Here is a 20228-nt window from a genome sequence, read left to right on the forward strand (position 1 = left end):
TCTCAAGGTAATCTTTTCAAAAAGTTCAGAGGATTTAAATTTGGTTTCCTGGCCTGGTTAAATTCAATTTTCCAATTTTCCAAAGTCTTCTATTTCACTTCCCCAGATGTGGACAGGCATTCCTGAAAATGAGATGTATCGTGTTGAAATAAAGTTTTTTTTTTTTTTTATCAGTCCTTGATGCCTGTCAATCCTGAAGTTTTACTTTTCACGTGAGGCACGGATCCAGTTTCACAAAACACTGCTACTATTGGTAGCGGTCTGCTAACAGAGTTTAATGCTATAGATGAAAATACACAAAAGAAAACATCGATTATTTTATTATTTAGACTAGATCAGCAGTCCTCAAACTAGGTCTAGTTGGGACCCCCTTTGAAGTGACTTTGGTCTCAGAGGAGATATATCTTTTAACTGATAAATGATTGAAATATCTAGATTTAGATTGAATACATATGGAATTGTTTAACAATAAAGCTAAATGACATACTCTATATCTATAAAAGACTTGCTACAATGCATTGTAGCCAAAACGTACAGTACAGGTTTGTTAGTAATGTGGTTGTTTCACAACCCCCCTAAAACCTTTCCACGACCCCCCAGTCACTGGTCTAGATGAATTGATTTCTGGAACGCTGTACCATTCTGTCTTTGAATATTAGTCTGTGAAATATGTTGAAAGAAGACGGTTACTGTTGAGTATTGTTTGCTATCTAGCTGGTTCATGAAACTGATCCCAGGTGTTCACCTGGAGCTATCAAATTATAAGAAAAAAAAAACAGCAAGGAATATCTTCCCGGCATTTTCTAAGAAGTTACAAAAGACCAAGATACATGTTCTAACCTCTTCTTAACCTTCAGTACTGTTAATTATTTAACATAATCATGCACATTTATATTCAACCTCAGTTTATGATTTAACTCATGGTTTGTAGACAAACTGATGGCAATAAACATTTGATTCTTCCTCTATAATTTCCAAAGGGAATATTGAGTTGAATTATAAACTTCTTTTCAAACAAATACTCTCATCCCTGAACTGTTGATTTAGTCAGGCACCTTGGCCTACTGCTAGTTACTGTCTGAACTACAGCAAGACAGGAAATCTAAAGTTCTTTCAGTAATGACAGCTTCAAATGCATTAGCAAAACTGGATCACTTCCACAACTGTCATTGCAGATTTCTGAGTGGCCATTTTTGTGCATTGTAGATGCATACTATAACAGTAGTATAAATGCATTTTTTTTGTGTGTTCCTGAAATAATAGTTTTTATTTTAGTAATCTTATTCTGTGCTGTATGAATGTTTTAATGACTAAAACCAATCATTCTTTTGTTGCAAGTCATTGTAGTTAGTCATTAGAATGTAAGGGTTACATTCAAATAGTTATTAGTTCGTTTAATTTAGGGGTCTGTATATAATTGAAATTTGTTTATAAGATTTCATGAACAATATACTATTTACGACTAATATTAATATGCTGTATTCATTTAAAACTTACAAAATGAAAACTAACTGTAATGTTTTAATTTAATTGGACACGATGAATCATTCATAAGAACTCAATAATGGCTACATAACACTGCAAAAGTACTTCATAATCCTTCATAATCACTCATGTGGAAACTGACATAACATGCATATAAGAATCCATAAAACTGTTATCAAAATTATACTAGATAATGCAAGATAGTGTCCAATTCAAATAAAGTGTTATGAAACTAACTTCCCACAAGAGTCTGTAAAACACTCACTCAATCATTGTAATTGTTAACCACCCAACTGAGTGATGTCTGTCACATATATTAATTATATCCCTAATGAATGTATGCTTGTGCTCATCTGTGATAGAAGCATTGCACAGGGCTTTGCAGTTGCTCACTGTGCTTGCTTTCGCTTGTTGGTTGATAATTATTAATGGGTTTTAATATTTTATATTGGATATGTCAATTTACCCCAATGAATGCCACTGTAAATGAAATGTATGTGGGCTGCTGCTGGCCAAGACTCCCCGGAAAAAACAAGGACTTCAGCAAGATTCTAAATTCCAAACCAGAATAGCATTCATATGGTGGAATTGTTTTCCAATGAAATTTAATAATCTTTCGATAACTGTAATCTCGATGCCTGATGAGAATTCTTATACCATGACTGTGTTGTTATTGCAAAGCACATACTGGATATTTATGAGAATGTAAGAGAAAGTAGTTAGAGATTACATTTTCTACTGTTTCTATATGTATCCCTACATTTATTAAATGTTTGTAAAATTCTGACTGGTTCTTATTACACTTACTCATAGTCGGTTTGACCTGAGGTCAAAAGCTGCTCTTCAGACATATGTAACATTAGAGAGATTAGACAAAGTGTCATTATAAAAGTAAAAGTCAGTACCACATTGTGTAGAGGTAGGCAACACTGGCACTACCAGTTCAGGTCTTTGTTCTAACCAATTCCTTAATTGTTAAATTGAACCAGTTAAACCTTCAACCACGTCCTAAAATACTCAATCATTTAATTATACCTTTTAAGTATAATTTGGAACAACCCTCGATATTCCTGATCGAGCGTACTGACAATACACCAATGTCCACTAGATGGCGCTGGCTTACTTTTCTACAGGTATTGTAATGGCTTGGCATTCCAGTCCATTGAACAAGGAGGCAAGGGCTGGATGTGAACCATTGACCTCACAGTTCAACGACAAACATCTTACCATTGAAAGCTTTGTAATTGAGAGGCAAGTATGTGTCTTATGCTGATGTCAGTATTATTAACTCCTCAGCCACAAGGAGGCGATCCATTACATTTAATTTGTTATCCTGTGGTAGCCTGTGCAGCTAGTATGTATGGGCTGGTTTGATCAACCTCAACCATGCCATGATAAGCCACCTCTGGAATTTTTTTTTTAACCTGAGCCTTAATTAAACAAGTGACCTCATTGTCAATCCACTCAGTCGCTCAGCCCAGATTTTATGAAGTGCATCCACCTACAGTTTTACAGTGCCAAATCAACCTGTGACAGGAAGAGGCTTATTTCAATTTCAAAAACAACAGTTCATGTCAACAAGAATTTTACAGGAATCAAAAGCTCAGGGTTTTTCTGCTGAACATTTTCAGTGAATAAAAATAAATGAATCAGCTATAAAGTGCACACAGGGTTTGGACACTTCATTACAGAGGGGGTTGTTTCCCATAAACGGCACCCTATTTATCATGGCTTGGTGAAAATATTTCCTGTGCACTGTTTTGGTCGATACAGCTTTCTGATGACAGGCATTTGCTTCAATTCGTCAGCAGTTTGATCAGTCAGTGAATAACCAGGCTCTTTATGTTACACTTGAAAATGGACATTTTAAGGAATATGGGTATGAACCTAGGCTGCAGCAGTGTAACTGTTTTTCACCAGATGGCTACCTGTACATTTACAGAAAAAAAAAAAAAAAATTGTAAACTGGAAAATTTACAGAAAGTTACCAGTAAAAAACACTGTTATGATACTCCACAATTTGAAGAGTTTTCATTTTTTTATAGAATACATTTTTATTTTACAATTGCATTACATTTAATCTTCAATAACAGTGATTATTAAACATGTACTTATGTATTTTGTATATGAAAGTACAATACTGCTTCTTACTTGTGTAGTATATGTGATGTGGGTCTGTGCTGCTCCCTAGAGGTAGATTCAAGATGCTGCACTAGCCGTGACTTGAAGAGCTACTATTAGATTATTAACAAATGAGACAAATGGTAGTAAAATGTAAAATATTTGTCTTTCAGGTTGTTTTCATTTGTATCCAAATAGCATCTTAATAAAGTTAAAATACTTGCAGTGCTATATTGCATGCAGTAGTGTAAAGATTTTAGTTTTGAGATCTGCCACACGGTTTACAATATTGGCCCCTAGCTTAGGATTTCTCAAATTTTCTTTAATATTAATAAAAGCACTGGACCAGCCATATGCTAGTCCCTCTGTTAAACCAGACATTTTACTGAACAACTAAAACATTTCAATATTTTGGTCAAACTACTGCATTCAGTCAACGGCCTGAAAGCTGAAGCACTTCCTCCCCATATTGTTAATACTAACCTATGCTATAATACATTGTATGCCACTAGTATTTCTAACCCTGAAAGTGTTCTGAAATGTCTCAATTTGATGCTTTTTCTAGTCATTTGAATACTGATGTTTTATAATTAAAGGCAGCAAGATGAAGTTACAAATTGTGGACTGAAAGAAACTAAATATGGATCATTTTGTTATGTGTACTGTTACATGTTCTGTGCAAATACATAATCAGTTCTACATTTTTGATGTTTCTAAAATTATGTTGACAGATTTCTTTTCTGACTAAGACCAAAATACTGTTCAGTGGTCCTTGACACATGAAACTTTTCTGCTGTGACTAAAGGTAAGGTGATAAGAAATGCTGTGCAGCATCACACTCCAACCATGTACAGAGTTGCAACACGATAGGTAGAATTGTTTGTAGCAACAATGTTCCAACTGGGTACCACTCACGTGGCAAGCCGAGCTTCTGGTTGATGGCGATTCTTCCATCTCTGAAGTCCCTGAACACCTGTTGCCATTAAACCTTTGACCCTGGGTCACAGAACCACAGAACGCAGTTACAGCAGGCCCAGGTCATTACACAGCTCCCCCCCTTGTCCCTGAGTGGACCAACAAAGTCCCGAAAACAACGTAGCAGTCTGCTTTAGCACTGGGGTCTTGGCAGCTCAAGTCACCCACGGCTTCCTGCATCCACAAGTGGCAGTCTGTTTAGTGCAGATGGACGGGGCTATCCATAGTGTTGCAACTTTCTGTACACGTGGTTGGATTCTATATATTATAGCATTTTTGGGTTGTTCTGGGACAGAAATGAGACTGAAGCCGTGAGTAATGAAGGCTCAAGCCGTTTATTTTTGTACAGCAATTAATTAATAAAATAAAATCATGTACTCACACACACCCTCTACACCAGGGCTTCTCAAACTCGGTCCTGGGGACCCCCTGTGGCTGCTGGTTTTCACTCCAACCGAGCTCTCAATTACTTAACTAGACCATTAATTGAACTAATAATTTACTTAATTAGATCTTTTTACTTGTTTTCAGCTCTTGAACAGTTTTAGTTCAAGTTACTTATCAAATGTTACAGCTAACTCTAAATATGCAACTGTTCAAGAGCTGAAAACAAGTAAAAAGGTCTCAGCTCAGACATATTGAATACACAATGCTTGGCTGCAGCTTTTTTCAGATCAATCCAAAGCATTTCTATTGGATAGAGATCTGGTGATTGTAAATTCCATTCAGAACTTTTGTCTGTTTTCTTCAAGAAGTCGAGTTTACTTATATGATTTGGGACATGGTCATTTTGGAAGATAAAGTGTCTGCCAATCAGCTTACGAGCAGATGCTATCATTGTACTTTGTAGAATGTTTTAATACTGGCTGTGATCTACAATCAGGAGTGTCTCGTCTCTGAACTGCTAACACACCCTAATCGAACCACCTACATGCTTAACTGTAGGTACAAGGTTTTCTTCATTGAAGGCTTTCCTTTTTTTCTCCAAATATACTGTGGTTCATTTTTGGGGGAAAAGTTCTATTTAAGTATCACTGGACAAGAGAATCATCTTGAAGAATGCTTCAGATTTATGAATTTTCTTTCAAAGTGTTTGCAAGGTCTATATGTATATTCTGTGTTCAGGTGCCTTTGTACAGTTCTTTCAAGTACTATTATGCATAATGCTTCGAAGTCTTTCATTAAGTCCTTGGCTGGTAATCTTGGATTTGTATTGCTCTCAGACAATTCTCCTACATGCTGTACCTGTAATTTTCTTTGGATGTCCACTTCTTTCAAGCTGTTCACCAATTTGTTCTGTGGTACTTCACGATTATTGCTCTGATTGGGGATTGTGGTATTCCATATTTCTTTGACACACTTCTGTAGCCATTTCCTTTGTAGTAGTGTGCAACCAGAGATTCAAGACTCCTTTGTCTTGACAATAACATGCTGTGTTGCCAAAGCATTCTTCAACAGATGTTGGAAATAATTACCTCTTTTTCTGGCTATTGACTTTATAATGCAGCTTAGTTACTGTGCAATGGTTTTCAATCAATGAATATATTTGTCATTTAGTTCCATTACATTTTTACAGAATGAACAGGTGCCAAGTACTTTTGTCATGAACAAATATTTGAAATTGCTTTTTATTTTTTATAGATTATTTGTTAAAACTATCAGAAAAAATATATTAACTGGTGGCTAATGTTCAGTAAATGATTGTATTTAACACATTTTCTCGAATTATCTTCTTATAAAGTGTAGGGTGCCAATAATTTTGTCTACGACTGCTTCCTTACCGGCACATTCACCGCAGCCACAAGATCAACTGTACATTTGGTTTAATCTTAAAGTAGAGGTCATTAACTCGTTTCTGTTGCTTATGAATAAGGTTTTTTTTTATGGAACACACTTATAATTAGGCTTGCTCCTGTTCAGTGGTTATTTTTCTGGGGCCCACAACACTCTAATAAATCCCTCACCTTTTAGAGTATGCATTTGACTTGGGTTCTTTATTGGAACACCATGAGACCTGGTAATTATAAAACAGGTTTTGCCACTTTCAGTTTGTGAGTCCTGAAGTGATGACACGCCATGATGGCCATACTGATATCCAAAGCAAACAAGAAACATATACAAAGTAAACAAGAAAACATCAGGTTTGATTAACACCCTAAACATTTGCTGTGAAATTTCTTAGCTTGGATATCTCCAGCCCTGCCATACTTGATTTAAAATTAAATTAAAACATTTTTATAAAATCAAATCAGTACCAAAGTCAATGCAACCAGTTACACAAGTAATACTCTCCACAATGTTTCAATGACAAACCAAAGCTGGCTCAAAAATAAATACCTTACTCTAAAAGGATTGTGATTTATTACAGTATTTTGTTAGCCTCTAAAAAATAAATGTCAAAAAGGAGCAAGCCGTTTTATAATAGTGTGTGTAGTTTTGGAATGTTTGGAGACGGGTGAAGCACAATCTCTTCTGAAAATAAGGTCAATTGCCATAGTCTTGAAGCATTTAGTGGACTTAGTAAACCCTGTGTGCTGGTTCAGCCTGTATTGAAAACACCTTACTTTCACTAGGATTTACCCAACAGGTCAGTCAATAAGAAGCATCTATTTGACACGGTCATGTTCCTATCTCTGGCTATGGTTTCCAGTCATCTAATATAGGCAAAGTATTTTATAAAAGCAACTCCCCGCCCCATGAACTGTACATACAAGGCTCAGGGCTTCAATAAATTTGCATTAGATTTTATTTTTTCGTAATCACTTGAAAGCTTACAAGGTGTTCAATACCTCAGTGTTTAATGACATAAGCAAGGATTATATACAGGTCTATAAACTGTCAGCAATGTTACAGAAAACAAAATTTACACTTAATTAGCATCTGTAATAAGTATCCCATCATTAATAATAAACACCATGAAGTCCCATATTTTACTGCATTACTTTGCACAGTTAGAAAAATATTGGATTTCTTTAAATCTTTATTGATTCAACCCTACAATACACCTGTGCTGAAGACTGTATCCTGATGATCACCCTACTTTATTGCCATTTTTGCAAAGGTACAGTGCAGTAACAGTAAGAAATAACAACACAAAATGATGGCCTCAAGTACCACGTTTTTAAAATATCAAAAACTCTGACAAAGTGCAACACAGAGATTAAGAACTCAACTGGACAGACTCCACAAGGTGCAAAATATATTACAAAAAAATAAATCTAAAAGAAAGCATGGCACTTTATCTGGGAGATACTGAAGGTGGGAACTAGGAAGATGCTTGGTCATTCAAATCACACAGGCATGTTGCACCTGTTAACACACACCTTCACTGAGATGGACACTGAAGGTAGGAGGGGAAACAAACCCTTCCATAACAAGGGGGCAGTGTCTCCTATCTTCCAGTAACGTGCTGTTGAAAATAAAAACCTCAAGACAATATGATTAATATTTATTTTTGCAAGACTTCTAAAGGTTGCATTACTTAGTGCCTAAGGTGCCCCCCAAAAATACAGAAATGATTACCTGACCAAACTGCACCACCCAATACAGTGAAGCATGTCTTCTTAACTAAAGCCGTGTGAGATTTACATACTAGCACATGGCTGCCAAAGAAAAAAACAGGGTCCAAATGTGTTAAAATATTGTCAGTAATGAAATAAACCCTTGCGTTTCACGACTCTGTCTTTTGCGTTCCTGTTAGGCATACAGCAAACAGTGCATGGCAAGCCTTCTGCACTTGGCAAATACTCTGCACAGAACTAGGAAAACCCTTTTGAAAGCTCACAAGCCTATTAAAACCGAACCCTAACATGGACAACTAATTGTAAAGGAGCATCTTAACCACCTGTTCCTTTAGACAAGCAAATCATCGTAACTGACTTCCATTAGGAACACCAGGTGCTAGCAAACAAGATTCTACTCTTTTCCCAGACTTGCAATTAAAAAATAAAATATGCAAATAAAATATTTTTTTCTGATTTAACAAAAAAAGGACCGAAAAGAAAAAGTAAGAATATAATTAATAAATGCCAAATTCCGTATCACAAAATGTTCCTGTATTCTCATGTTTTTCTTTAAATTGATAAAAAAAAATGGTTTACAAAATCCTTAAAGCCGTGACAGTTGCTGATGCCACATCGTGGTGAAAAAGGTGTAAAAAAGATCACGCCCAGCTGCTTAGTTATCCAGTATGCTACAAAGCACACAAGCTTTATTCCATGCATTCAAAATTGCCATGCTAAGAACTCCAAAAACTGGACAACCTAACTTTGGCAGGACAACACCATCAGCCTCCCAACTTTACAGACCAATGGCTTGCACAAATGACTGCATCAGTCATCAGACACCGTAAGAAATATTTCATCTTTTTAGCAAGTGGTACTACAGTACACATTAACATGTTGTAAGTAGCAAGGTTAGTACCGACTTGAAGAATCATGAATTTAAACATATGGTGTAGAAACTGAAACATGATCACCCTTTGCATCGTATTACTATTAATTGTCAAATTAAATACATTTTCATTGTACTAAGAATCTAAAATTGTCATGTATCATAATAATTACACAACACGGCCTAAAATGCCTTAAAAATGGGTACCTCCACTTCAGATTGTATTGGTTTTGGCCGAAGACTTTTTTTTTTTTTTTTTAAATAAGGGACTTGCTCTCTGTTTTATTCAAAGAAAGCTAGTTTTCAATCCACAGAAACTGGGCCCTACTCACAAAGCCTTCACCCATCAGTTGGTAAAACAGCTTTTTTTTTTTTTTTTTTTTTTATAAATCTGTTTGTTATTCAAGAAACTGTTCTAGACTACAGTTGACCAGTTTAAAAGCACTAGCCTAGACTAGTTATAAATATCAAACCACCTTCATAAAGAATCAAACTCAAATCTTTGTGAATAGAGCACCATATGTGTATACCATTATGAGTTGCAGAGCACCAGAAAGAAGTCGTTTATAAAGAAACACGACTATGAATGCAAAATAACATTGTTAAACTACTTGAGGTACATACAGTACTTAAGAATTATAATTTTGTTTTGTTAAGTGGGGTATCAACTTTTCTTCAAATAGGAGACCACTGGAAATAATATTAATAATAAAATCTAAATCTCCTCTTATATCCAAAATGTACATGTAACAGAGGCGAGGCAATTCTCAGTTATGGCCATTTGTTTTTGTTTTTTTTTGTTGTTTTTAAATATTTACCTCTACTAACAGTATCTACAGAAGCACTTGGCCATTTTGTACACAGTGATTATTTTTCTCTCCACTCTTTCTCAATATCAGTAAAAACGACCCTATATACATATTTGTACACCCAGCAGAACATATTCCGTCTCCCAGAGGAGTCATCAACTTAAAGCAGGATACCTGAGGTTTCGCAAAAAAATGATCAATCTGCTTTGCACAGACCCAAATATACAACGGAGCATTTTAACACAAGAGACACACCTTGTAGAAATTCCAGATACTTCCAGCAGTCAAATGGTTTCAAGCAGCAGGAACCAGATTGCCAAGTTTTCTGTTGCTAGGTTTTCTGTGGATTATCACAACTCAAAAATGGGTTACCTTGTTCACCAACTGATCTTGCCTCTGAGGGAGTACAAGCACTAGGACTCATCTTCAAATGTCAGGGGCCGATGTGAACGCTTTTTCATTATCAGAAGAATATATTATGGTTAAATTTTGGTAGGCTTACTTTGTCAAGTCATAACTACCTGGCCAAAAATCCAGTTGCAATTATCTGCTTTCTTGCGAAGACTGACTGGAAGTGATTACCTGGAAATATCAAAAGGAGGAAGGCAAACCCATCTCTCCTCCCATACACATCTTTCACCCACCTTCCTCCCCACCTGCTCTTTTCTTGAATATGTGCACTACGACAATAATTAAAAATAAAAAACAGAAGAATCTTTTGCTTTAAGCAGCTGAAGAATAACGGCCCTTCTGAGAGACTTCATCTTGGCTGTCGCTCACTGGAGAACGTCCCCCTGAAGGAGAAGAGCGCCTCTCTTCACTGTTGTATGTGTGCTGTTTCAGTATATAGGAGCATCTCTTCACGTCCAAGTCGGGGAGCCATCACTGAGAGGAAGACGATGCTCCACTTAAAGAGAATCTGAATGACACAAAACAGCAGTGCATGTTATTAGAAATGCTTTATCCTTTGCCTTTCAATAAAGGCTACGTAGGCAGCGATGCAAGCTTCATTTCAGATGGCCTAGGTTATGTGGAGCTAAGTTCGAATGCTCTCAATTTCATATAAAGTACATATAACAAAACTACCAATCAATTCGGGCCAGACTCTCTCTTCAGGCTCACTTACACAAAGCCTCACTATGCATTACTACTATACTAAGTGCTTGACTTAAAAAAAAAAAAAAATTCAACTATGAATACATTTCTGCACTGTTTCATCTAGCTAAGATAAAACATGAAGGTTTAGTACCGACACCGAAATATAAATCTCAAATTCTGCTGAGAACCCCCCCAAAATTGGGAAGTTACAAGACCAGTATTGCCCTATAATACACCTCACTTACAACAACCTAATTGACTATTGTCTTACTTCACAGAGGTTACTTTAGGAAAATAGTTTTGGATTAAAAAGTGAACTGAAATTCATTTAAGATGAATAGTACCAGCCACCATCCTAATTTGTCAAGCATGGCATTTTATTCTAAATATGTCCCTGCTCTGAGGACCAATTTTAACAATACCCACCAATGCCATGAACTTACCTTTGAAGTCTCTGTACTAGTTCAGATATCATAGAGTCAGAGATTCCTGGACATGCTTCCTCTGCTAGGAAAATAGCCTCCCGCAACTCTTCTACTGCTCCTGGTTTACCGCTACTGGCTTCATTTTTCTCTTTCAGCTGTAATATACATAAGTAAGTAAATACTATAATAATCATCATCATCAATTTTACATAGCACCTTTCATTGTGGACCACCAATACAAAGCACTTTACAGATAGGCTATGAAATATGCAGAGTCACTTACAATAGGACATTGATTTAACTACTCATTCTCAGAATGGAGCACGAGGTTAAGAGACTTGCTCAGGATCACAAAGTGAGTCACTCAGTGGTAGAGGTGGGATTTGAACCGGTGACCTTAAGGTGGAATGTAGGTCTTTCTCAGTGCTCCAAATCTAAACGAGTCAGTGTTTCACTCAGTGAGTCACCATCTGCCACCCTATATATATGAGTCACTCAGGGGTAGAGCTGGTGTGGATTGAAAAGGTGACCTTCTGTGGACAGTGTTTAAACCACTGGACACTTTAGTCAATGCACACTGACCGCCCAACACCGAGTGTAAAACCGTAAACACGAGGTATTACGGGCTAACTCCAGTTTGCATTTGCAAAATATGTACAATATTTTAGGCTTGTTATTAGCGTGCCAGAACCATTAGTACCCGGAGGGGTGATATCGCAATCATCGGTCCCCACTATACGCGATAGACGAATACACACCGCAGGTGACTGGTGTGTGTATCATATGGTGTATGTGCTCACCTGTTATAATGCGAAATCAGTTATAACACGGGCGGGTTGTGGCTCCAGTTTGCATTTGCTCCATAATGCCATTACAGTAGCCCTTTTATACTCGTTATAAAGCCGAACAAAAATAGCACGGTCTTGTAATATGGCTCCCCACTATAGCGTTATAAAGGGTGAGCGCTGTGTGTGTGTCTCTCTCTCTCTTTATGTGTGTGTCTATATATATATATATATATATATATATATATATATATATTATATATAATATATATATATATATATATATATACACACACACACACACACATACACGCCATCAGTAGATGAACTGCTATATTATATTACAGTTCAGCACACATGCACTCACAGATCTGTCCTTGAAAAGTACGTACCTCAGCAAACAATGGAGAAATAATCGTAGACAAGCTCTGTGACAAAGGCCTCTTTGGAATGTCTTGTATCTATGATATATGCAAAGGAGTGTTCAGAAAGTTATCAACCACGGGCAAAAAATAAATAAAAAAAAAGGTACCTTTTTTCCTTTAACAATAATGCAAAACTATAGAATTTAACAAACAGGCTTTACTGGATTAAGTGGCAGTACACAAGCCCCTTATTGTATAATTATTATAATTTTTTTTATATAAATAGGTGCTATGTAAAGGAAATGGACTTGCAAAGAGAAAAGACGCATCTAGTCTGCAACAGCACCTTGTTCCTTTCAAACTCCTCCAGGTGGGCTGCTCCATTCTGCAGTTTCTTGGGATCCTTTTTCTCCCTAATGGTGTTAAAGATCCAGTCACCTGGGTCGTTTCCACCAGATGCCTGACCATCTTGTTCTCTGAAAATACGCATAAAGAGACACAAACAAAAAGCACATTTATACACCCAAGCAATACCTTTTCCAAATAAGTTTGTTTTCTTATTTTCTAATTCACCCATTTTAAAAATGAGAACTCTGTAAAAAGAAAAAAAACGCTTTGAACATTTAAAAACAGACAACTTATTTTGTATCATGCATTGACACATTGTCAGTTTTCTTTACCGTCACTATTTTTGCAAGTTTTATAAACTGCACAATGCAAGCTAACAGAGAAAGCCAATGACAACTAACCTCAGAATAACTTGTATAAATTAAAAAAAAAAAAAAACACAGGTTTCACAGAGCTGCTTCTCAAATTGAAGACACAAAAACCCAGAAGATACTGTTTGATGTCCTGTCAAATATGACATTTTTACAGTACCGAAGAACTTTCTTTTATGTTATAGTATATATCAATATGTTATTGTTGTGGCACATTAGGGGGACTTACCCTTACATTTGCAAAAAGTGAAAATACTATGCAATAAGTACTTAGTAATTACAGTTAAAATTCTATACGGAATGTGTAAATGTAAAGATCAAACAGTAATGAAAAAAACACACCACGAACAGAGTCAAAAAAGTTGTCTTCACTTGCGTGTTTCTCAATAAATTGTAACAGCTGTTGAGAAGCACTTTGCACCAGCTGTTCCCTGTTAAAAGCAGGTGCGTCAGTTTAGACTTTAGCTGGAATAGGCAATACACAAAGACGTGTAGTTGCTCAAATTGTTGTGACCCCTACTATTGTTTCCAGATTGTGGATACCTTATCAAAGCACAGGTTTGTACACTGGACGTCCCGGACATTGAGAGAGGCCAACCACACAACACAATGATCGATATCTACACATTATGTCCACTAATGATTGATGCGATGAGAGTCAGAGAACAATTTGCTGTATTCAACATCGCTGAATATGACCGTTTGAGGGGATTCACTAATAGTGTCGGGAGGCATCGGGATTGAAAGTGGCAAGGATCTTATTGTGCTTCCAAGGGGTGCATTTACAGCTCTGTAGTGCAAAGACACAGTCTTGGACCTTGCAGTAAAACCATTTACTGGTCCAACTGGCGAGAGTTTGTTCTGATGAAAGACTACAGCGGTTATGGACAGGCTAGCAAGAAGTCTGGAACTTAACCCTTTGTGGTCCAATGTCGGACCAGGTCCGACATTACGATTTTCCCTTTCCAGTCCAATGTCGGACCCTGACCGACATCATCGAAAAGACGTAAAGCACAGGTCTCTAGTTGTTTTTTCTTCAGAAAAAGCTGCGAAAACCATTAAACGGCCAAGTGAGACCGATAGGAGCCAAATGAAACCGAAAAAAAGGAGCGTGTGAGCAATAGCAGACAAACAAAGGAGGGAGCTTCTTCCGCATCTAGTGCTCAAAGAATATCAGACATTTGCAGAGCTTTTTGAGATGTTATGGTAATAAAATAATGACTTGGATCGCATTATTGAGGACTTTGGTGATAAAACGAGTGATCAGGAGAGGATTTATCAGTATGCACGACTTATAAAGAGGTATGTGAAAAATACAGCGAGCACGGGGTGGGGCTTGGCTGGAGATGCAGTACTGATGTCACTAAGCATTGCAATGCCCTTTAAACCAGTTTTACTTTGGCGGGGGGGGGGGGGGGGGGGGGGGGGAGGGGGGGGGGGTAAACAGCGTGTGTAAAATAAACAGCGTGTGTGAAAATAAACTGGACGTGCCTGACAAGCGCTGAATAAATGGACTGCAAAGGGTTAATCCTTGAAAATGCTTGTCACTGGTGTTAGTCACATAATAAAATGATTTAAATATTAATTTCAGTGTGTAAAGAGTGATCACTTGAAATAGTGAAAAGATAATTGAAAAGTTGATTTTTCAATAGGGTACATACTGAATCACACACAGGACAACAGTTTAACTGTAAAGATGACCTTTAACATTGTATGTTATAATTGCACTCACCATTCTCTTTCAGAGTTACAGAATTCAGTTTGTTTCAAACAGGGGTGTTCCATAATAAGAAATAGGAATAAGAACTGTAAGAATTCACAGCACTCTAGAACGCTGTGTACTACAGTTGCTAGTTCTCATTATGTGTAGCCACATATGATTCTGTGTGGGCTAGTTTACATAAGAACCTGCTCTTGTAGTATCATTCCTTTTGATAGTCATTATTTGAAGAAAGAAAAAAAAAATTCTCTCACTGCTGCATCAGTCAATATGAAGGAAGCAATCCATGGAGTATTTTGCTTCCTATGTATAGTATGTGTTTCTCAGGGTAGAAATGGGAAGGAGGGCACGGGTCTGGGAGGAAAATATATGATGCTGAAAACAGGACTTACGAATCCGACTCGTCTGAGCTCGAATCATCGTGGGACTGCTCGGCTTTCCACCTCTTGTACCGGTCTATCAGCTCTGTTAAGTAGGAAGTTTTCTTGGCGTATCGTACAATAAATTTGTGCTTCAGGAGCTCTTTTGCTGTCGGTCTCTAAGGGAAATGAGGTAAAATGGCATGTTACGCTTCTGTTGCAGGTTAAAGCAGTTTAACAATGCGTAGACTCTTGCTTCTCAATAGCCTTTTTACATTTACAGGGAAACCTTCTTAGCTACCAGCAAACAAAAAGGAAAATGTCATACAACTAATGTAATCTGCAATATGATAGCATTTGGCATGAACAGTGTGGAGAAGTAAAAAGAAAGTATGCCACCCTCCTGGGCAGCAAATGGACGTCTAAATCAAATATACTGATGTCTGGCAAACAAGCTATGTATGCTTGTACACACAGACTTGGTTTTGTTGAATGAGCAGAACCTTTAGTTCTTCATAAACACTAGACAATAGCATAGCACCACTTCTGTCTTCACCTTTTCACCTTTCAACAAGTAGTTTTCAGTATATTAATCCTTTAAAAGGCTAAAATGTAGCTAATTTCTTAATATATTGTATGCACCCCAAGTATTAAAACAGACCAACCCAGATTTCAGTTGCTACATCACTAAGAAGTAATGTATCACTCTACTTACAAAACTGGGCTCTTTGTTCAAGCAGGCCTCTATGAATTCTTTAAGAAGTTTGCTGTAGTTTCCTTCCAGTGTTGGTGGGTTGTTCTTTGGGATTAGAAATAAAACCTTCATTGGGTGTAGTTCTGAATGAGGGGGTTCCCCTTTCGCTAGTTCAATCGCTGTTATTCCTAACGACCACATGTCAGCCTAAAAAAGAACTGGAATCAGTGTCTTAAACATCCACACTTACAGAGAAAATGCAACAAAAAAAACCCAGACTTCAAACATGTCAATTAAATAAACCCAGACAATGTCTTTACCGTTGGTTAATTTTTTGGGTCAAGTTATAATTATGTATATTAATATATATATATATATATAGATAATTGCTAATACGACCATTCACTATCTAGGATATAATCTACCATAGAATACGTTAGAGACCTTTTTTAACTCTGGGAAGTTTTCTCCCATCATAGACTATCTCGAAGGCGAGCAAATGAGAAAAATTTTAACACTGCCCACATTACGAAGCTTCGTGTACTGAGGGGGTGTGGGTGTGTGCACATACATATGATATATAATATATATACATACATATACACATATGTGCGGACCACATAACACACCTTTTTTAATATATCTCTCTGTATCGTTAAATGCTATACACACACACACTACATATCACACTATTCATATATATATATATATATTATATATCATATAATGATATTCATATATATATATATATTATCCAGAGATATACTATATTAATATATATGTGATAACATACAGCTCTGGAAAAAATTGAGACCACTGCAAAATTATCAATTTCTCTGGTTTTACTATTTATAGGTATGTGTTTGGGTAAAATGAACATTTTTGTTTTATTCTAGAAACTACTGACAACATTTCTCCCAAATTCCAAATAAAAATATTGTCATTTAGAGCATTTATTTGCAGAAAATGACAACTGGTCAAAATAACAAAAAAGATGCAGTGTTGTCAGACCTCGAATAATGCAAAGAAAATAAGTACAGTTTAATTTTTAAACAACACAATACTAATGTTTTAACTTAGGAAGAGTTCAGAAATCAATATTTGGTGGAATAACCCTAATTTTCAAGCACAGCTTTCATGCGTCTTGGCATGCTTTCCACCAGTCTTTCACATTGATGTTGGGTGACTTTATGCCACTCCTGGCGCAAAAATTCAAGCAGCTTGGCTTTGTTTGATGGCTTTTGACCATCCATCTTCCTCTTGATCACATTCCAGAGGTATTCAATGGGGTTCAGGTGTGGAGACTGGGCTGGCCATGACAGGGTCTTGATCTGGTGGTCCTCCATCCACACCTTGATTGACCCGGCTGTGTGGCATGGAGCATTGTCCTGCTGGAAAAACCAATCCTCAGAGTTGGGGAACATTGTCAGAGCAGAAGGAAGCAAGTTTTCTTCCAGGACAACCTTGAAAATCTGGGTTATTCCACCAAATATTGATTTCTGAACTCTTCCTAAGTTAAAATATTAGTATTGTGTTGTTTAAAAATTAATCTGAACTTATTTTCTTTGCATTATTCGAGGTCTGACAACACTGCATCTTTTTTGTTATTTTGACCAGTTGTCATTTTCTGCAAATAAATGCTCTAAATGATAATATTTTTATTTGGAATTTGGGAGAAATGTTGTCAGTAGTTTATAGAATAAAACAAAAATGTTAATTTTACCCAAACACATACCTATAAATAGTAAAACCAGAGAAACTGATAATTTTGCAGTGGTCTCTCAATTTTTTCCAGAGCTGTATATATATATATATATATATATATATATATATATATATATATATATATATATATATATATATATATATATATACACACCCACACACACACACACACACACACACACACACACACACATACATATACAATGTAGTAGTATGTAATCTACACACATATGTGTGTCATGCTCAGACAGGTGAAGTAAACCACTTTTTGTTGTGGAATCTTTATTTGAAAAAAGCTCGTCGGCAGAAGGTTAAAAATCTTTATATTTTTAGAAATATACCACTTGTTTCTCTTTCACACAGCACCTGTGCAGTCCTGTGGCAATTTTATAAGGTCAGTCGAATTAATTCATGAAAATTAAAAGCTACTGAGTGAACAATACAAACATCATATGCTGCATTGCCCAAGCATAGACTAAATACATTTAATTGATATCAATAGATATATAGACAGAGATACAGATTATCTAAATATTACTTATTTATTAGTTTATTTTTAAAAGACCCCCATACACAACTTCACACAGAAATTCAAATTTTCATACAAGTTAAAAATAAATACACCAAATAGATATGATGCATTTCAGTAAAAAGCTCATTCTTGGAAGCCCATGTTCACATCTGTCAATACCTCTCATTGCCAGAGTGCTAATTTACATTTGGTCAATTATGCATATTATTAAAATACATTTTGACAAAAGATTTTAAAACTGGACAATGAAACTGTCAAGAGACATGGACCAAAAGAAACACTGGAACACAAGCCTGCTGACAAAGTAATCCGGATAATGGGGAACAGTTAATGGTTTGATTCTCCTATCTTTTTTTTTTTCTTTTTATTGCTATTTTAAGCAGTGGAAATTTTAATGCATTTTAAAGTTTCATGAACTTTACTGCATTTTTAATCAAGCAGGCTTCAGTCTGCTGTTGGATATGTGCACTTAAACATTTACAGTACAGTAGGTACTTTACAGTTTATGTTTAACTGTCTTTCCACTGGTTGAAGGACACACTGTCTCTGAAACTTTAAAATGAGTACATGCTGCTCTATAAAACAAAGCCCAAGCAAACTATTTCCGGACAATGGCACTGTGCTATTCAGCTTCAATAAGGACTCATGTCAGTAACATACATACTGTATCCCCACTCTATAAATGTAACTACAAAGTTACTTTCTGTTATCTGGACTTAAGAATTATTTATGAGCCAATGTTATCTGGCCCTGGGTCAACTGCCTGTCGATGCCCACAAGCTACAGTTTTGAAATAAATCAATGTTAACCCCCATGTCTCTAACCTGAACCAGATCTGAGGTTCACATATGGCTACAGAAAAAGGAAATGACACAAAAGATGATGACAGATACAGTACAGGACTTCCCCACAGGGCTGTCACTAGAAAACTTTGGGGTGTACTGCTTTGGTTAAGTACAAATTTAAACTCCCCTGGGGAGAGCAATGCAACGCCTCTTACCTTGGAATCATAAGCGGACTGCTTTATTACTTCAGGAGCCATCCAGAAGGGCGTGCCTACAAATGTATTCCTCTTTATCTGTGTGTCCGTTAGCTGTCCCGCAACACCAAAATCTGCTAATTTAACATCCCCCTGCTCCGACAATAACACATTGGCAGCTGTGAAACACCAAAAAAAAAGGAGAAAAAGGACAGTCATAAGTTATGTATGTGCCCAGCTGAAAGTGGAACCTTTGACCTCATAATTTATTTAAACTTTAACCAAGACATTACCCACTAAAACCCAAAGTTTCTACTTCTCCCAGTGGCAGGAAATCTCAATTAGTTTTAAATTGGACGCTTACATACCAAAGACGTGAACTCAAACTTGTGTCAGAATTCCAGAACTGCTGAGCATACTGTAGCAACGTTACATCAGTTAGTTCAATGACAAGTGCATATCGAATTAACACAGAAAAAGGCTTTTTACAAAAAAATTCTAAAGGGTTTTGTAGTTTATAATCTCAATCTCGTTATCTAGTTTCTGAAGCCTAACAAGTGAAAACGTGCACAGTGATAGAAGGACTATATCGGATAGTCCCTTAGTAAATGAGGAATGCCAGGAAATCTGCCACTGAAGATCTTCACAGTAATACAGCACTAGAATAAAGAAGTCTGTGGTATGTCCACACATACAGTGACTCATCTAGCTGAGAAATAATTTTAGAATTGACAGGACAAGCCATAGGGAACACAATGACGCAATAAAAAGAAATATTTAATAAACCAAACTAATATCTGAAGAAAAAACTACTCACTACTTTTAAAAGCTACTTCAGATTCAATGCTGAATGAATAAATGAGGCCTCATAGCTGCTGGGCTTCAGCACAACCTCTGTGTTGTGCCAGGACTGAAATTCATCACACTGGCCTCAAACCAAGTGACTTGATTAGAATGGATAGGCTGGAATAAACATTGTTACTTGAAAAATCAGGCATGCACTTTTGAATCAGCTGCTGACCTAGTCGGCCCCGGTGAGGACTGC

General features: G+C 36.6%; 1 protein-coding gene across 1 annotated transcript in view; it reads right to left on the minus strand.

Annotated features, from left to right (window-relative positions):
- Window positions 1-7309: 7309 nt before the first annotated feature.
- LOC121327766 (serine/threonine-protein kinase 24) overlaps window positions 7310-20228 on the minus strand; it is a 35486-nt gene continuing 22567 nt past the window's right edge. The window contains exons 5-11 of the mRNA XM_041271955.1: window positions 19205-19362; window positions 15969-16154; window positions 15287-15432; window positions 12802-12931; window positions 12483-12551; window positions 11324-11460; window positions 7310-10701 (exon numbers count right to left, since the gene is read on the minus strand). Of these exons, the coding sequence (XP_041127889.1) occupies window positions 10665-10701; window positions 11324-11460; window positions 12483-12551; window positions 12802-12931; window positions 15287-15432; window positions 15969-16154; window positions 19205-19362 (863 nt within the window). The 3' untranslated portion in view covers window positions 7310-10664. The remainder of the gene's footprint in view (window positions 10702-11323; window positions 11461-12482; window positions 12552-12801; window positions 12932-15286; window positions 15433-15968; window positions 16155-19204; window positions 19363-20228) is intronic.

The sequence above is a fragment of the Polyodon spathula genome, chromosome 15 (assembly GCF_017654505.1).
Source record: "Polyodon spathula isolate WHYD16114869_AA chromosome 15, ASM1765450v1, whole genome shotgun sequence".
In the NCBI taxonomy this organism is placed as follows: domain Eukaryota; kingdom Metazoa; phylum Chordata; class Actinopteri; order Acipenseriformes; family Polyodontidae; genus Polyodon; species Polyodon spathula.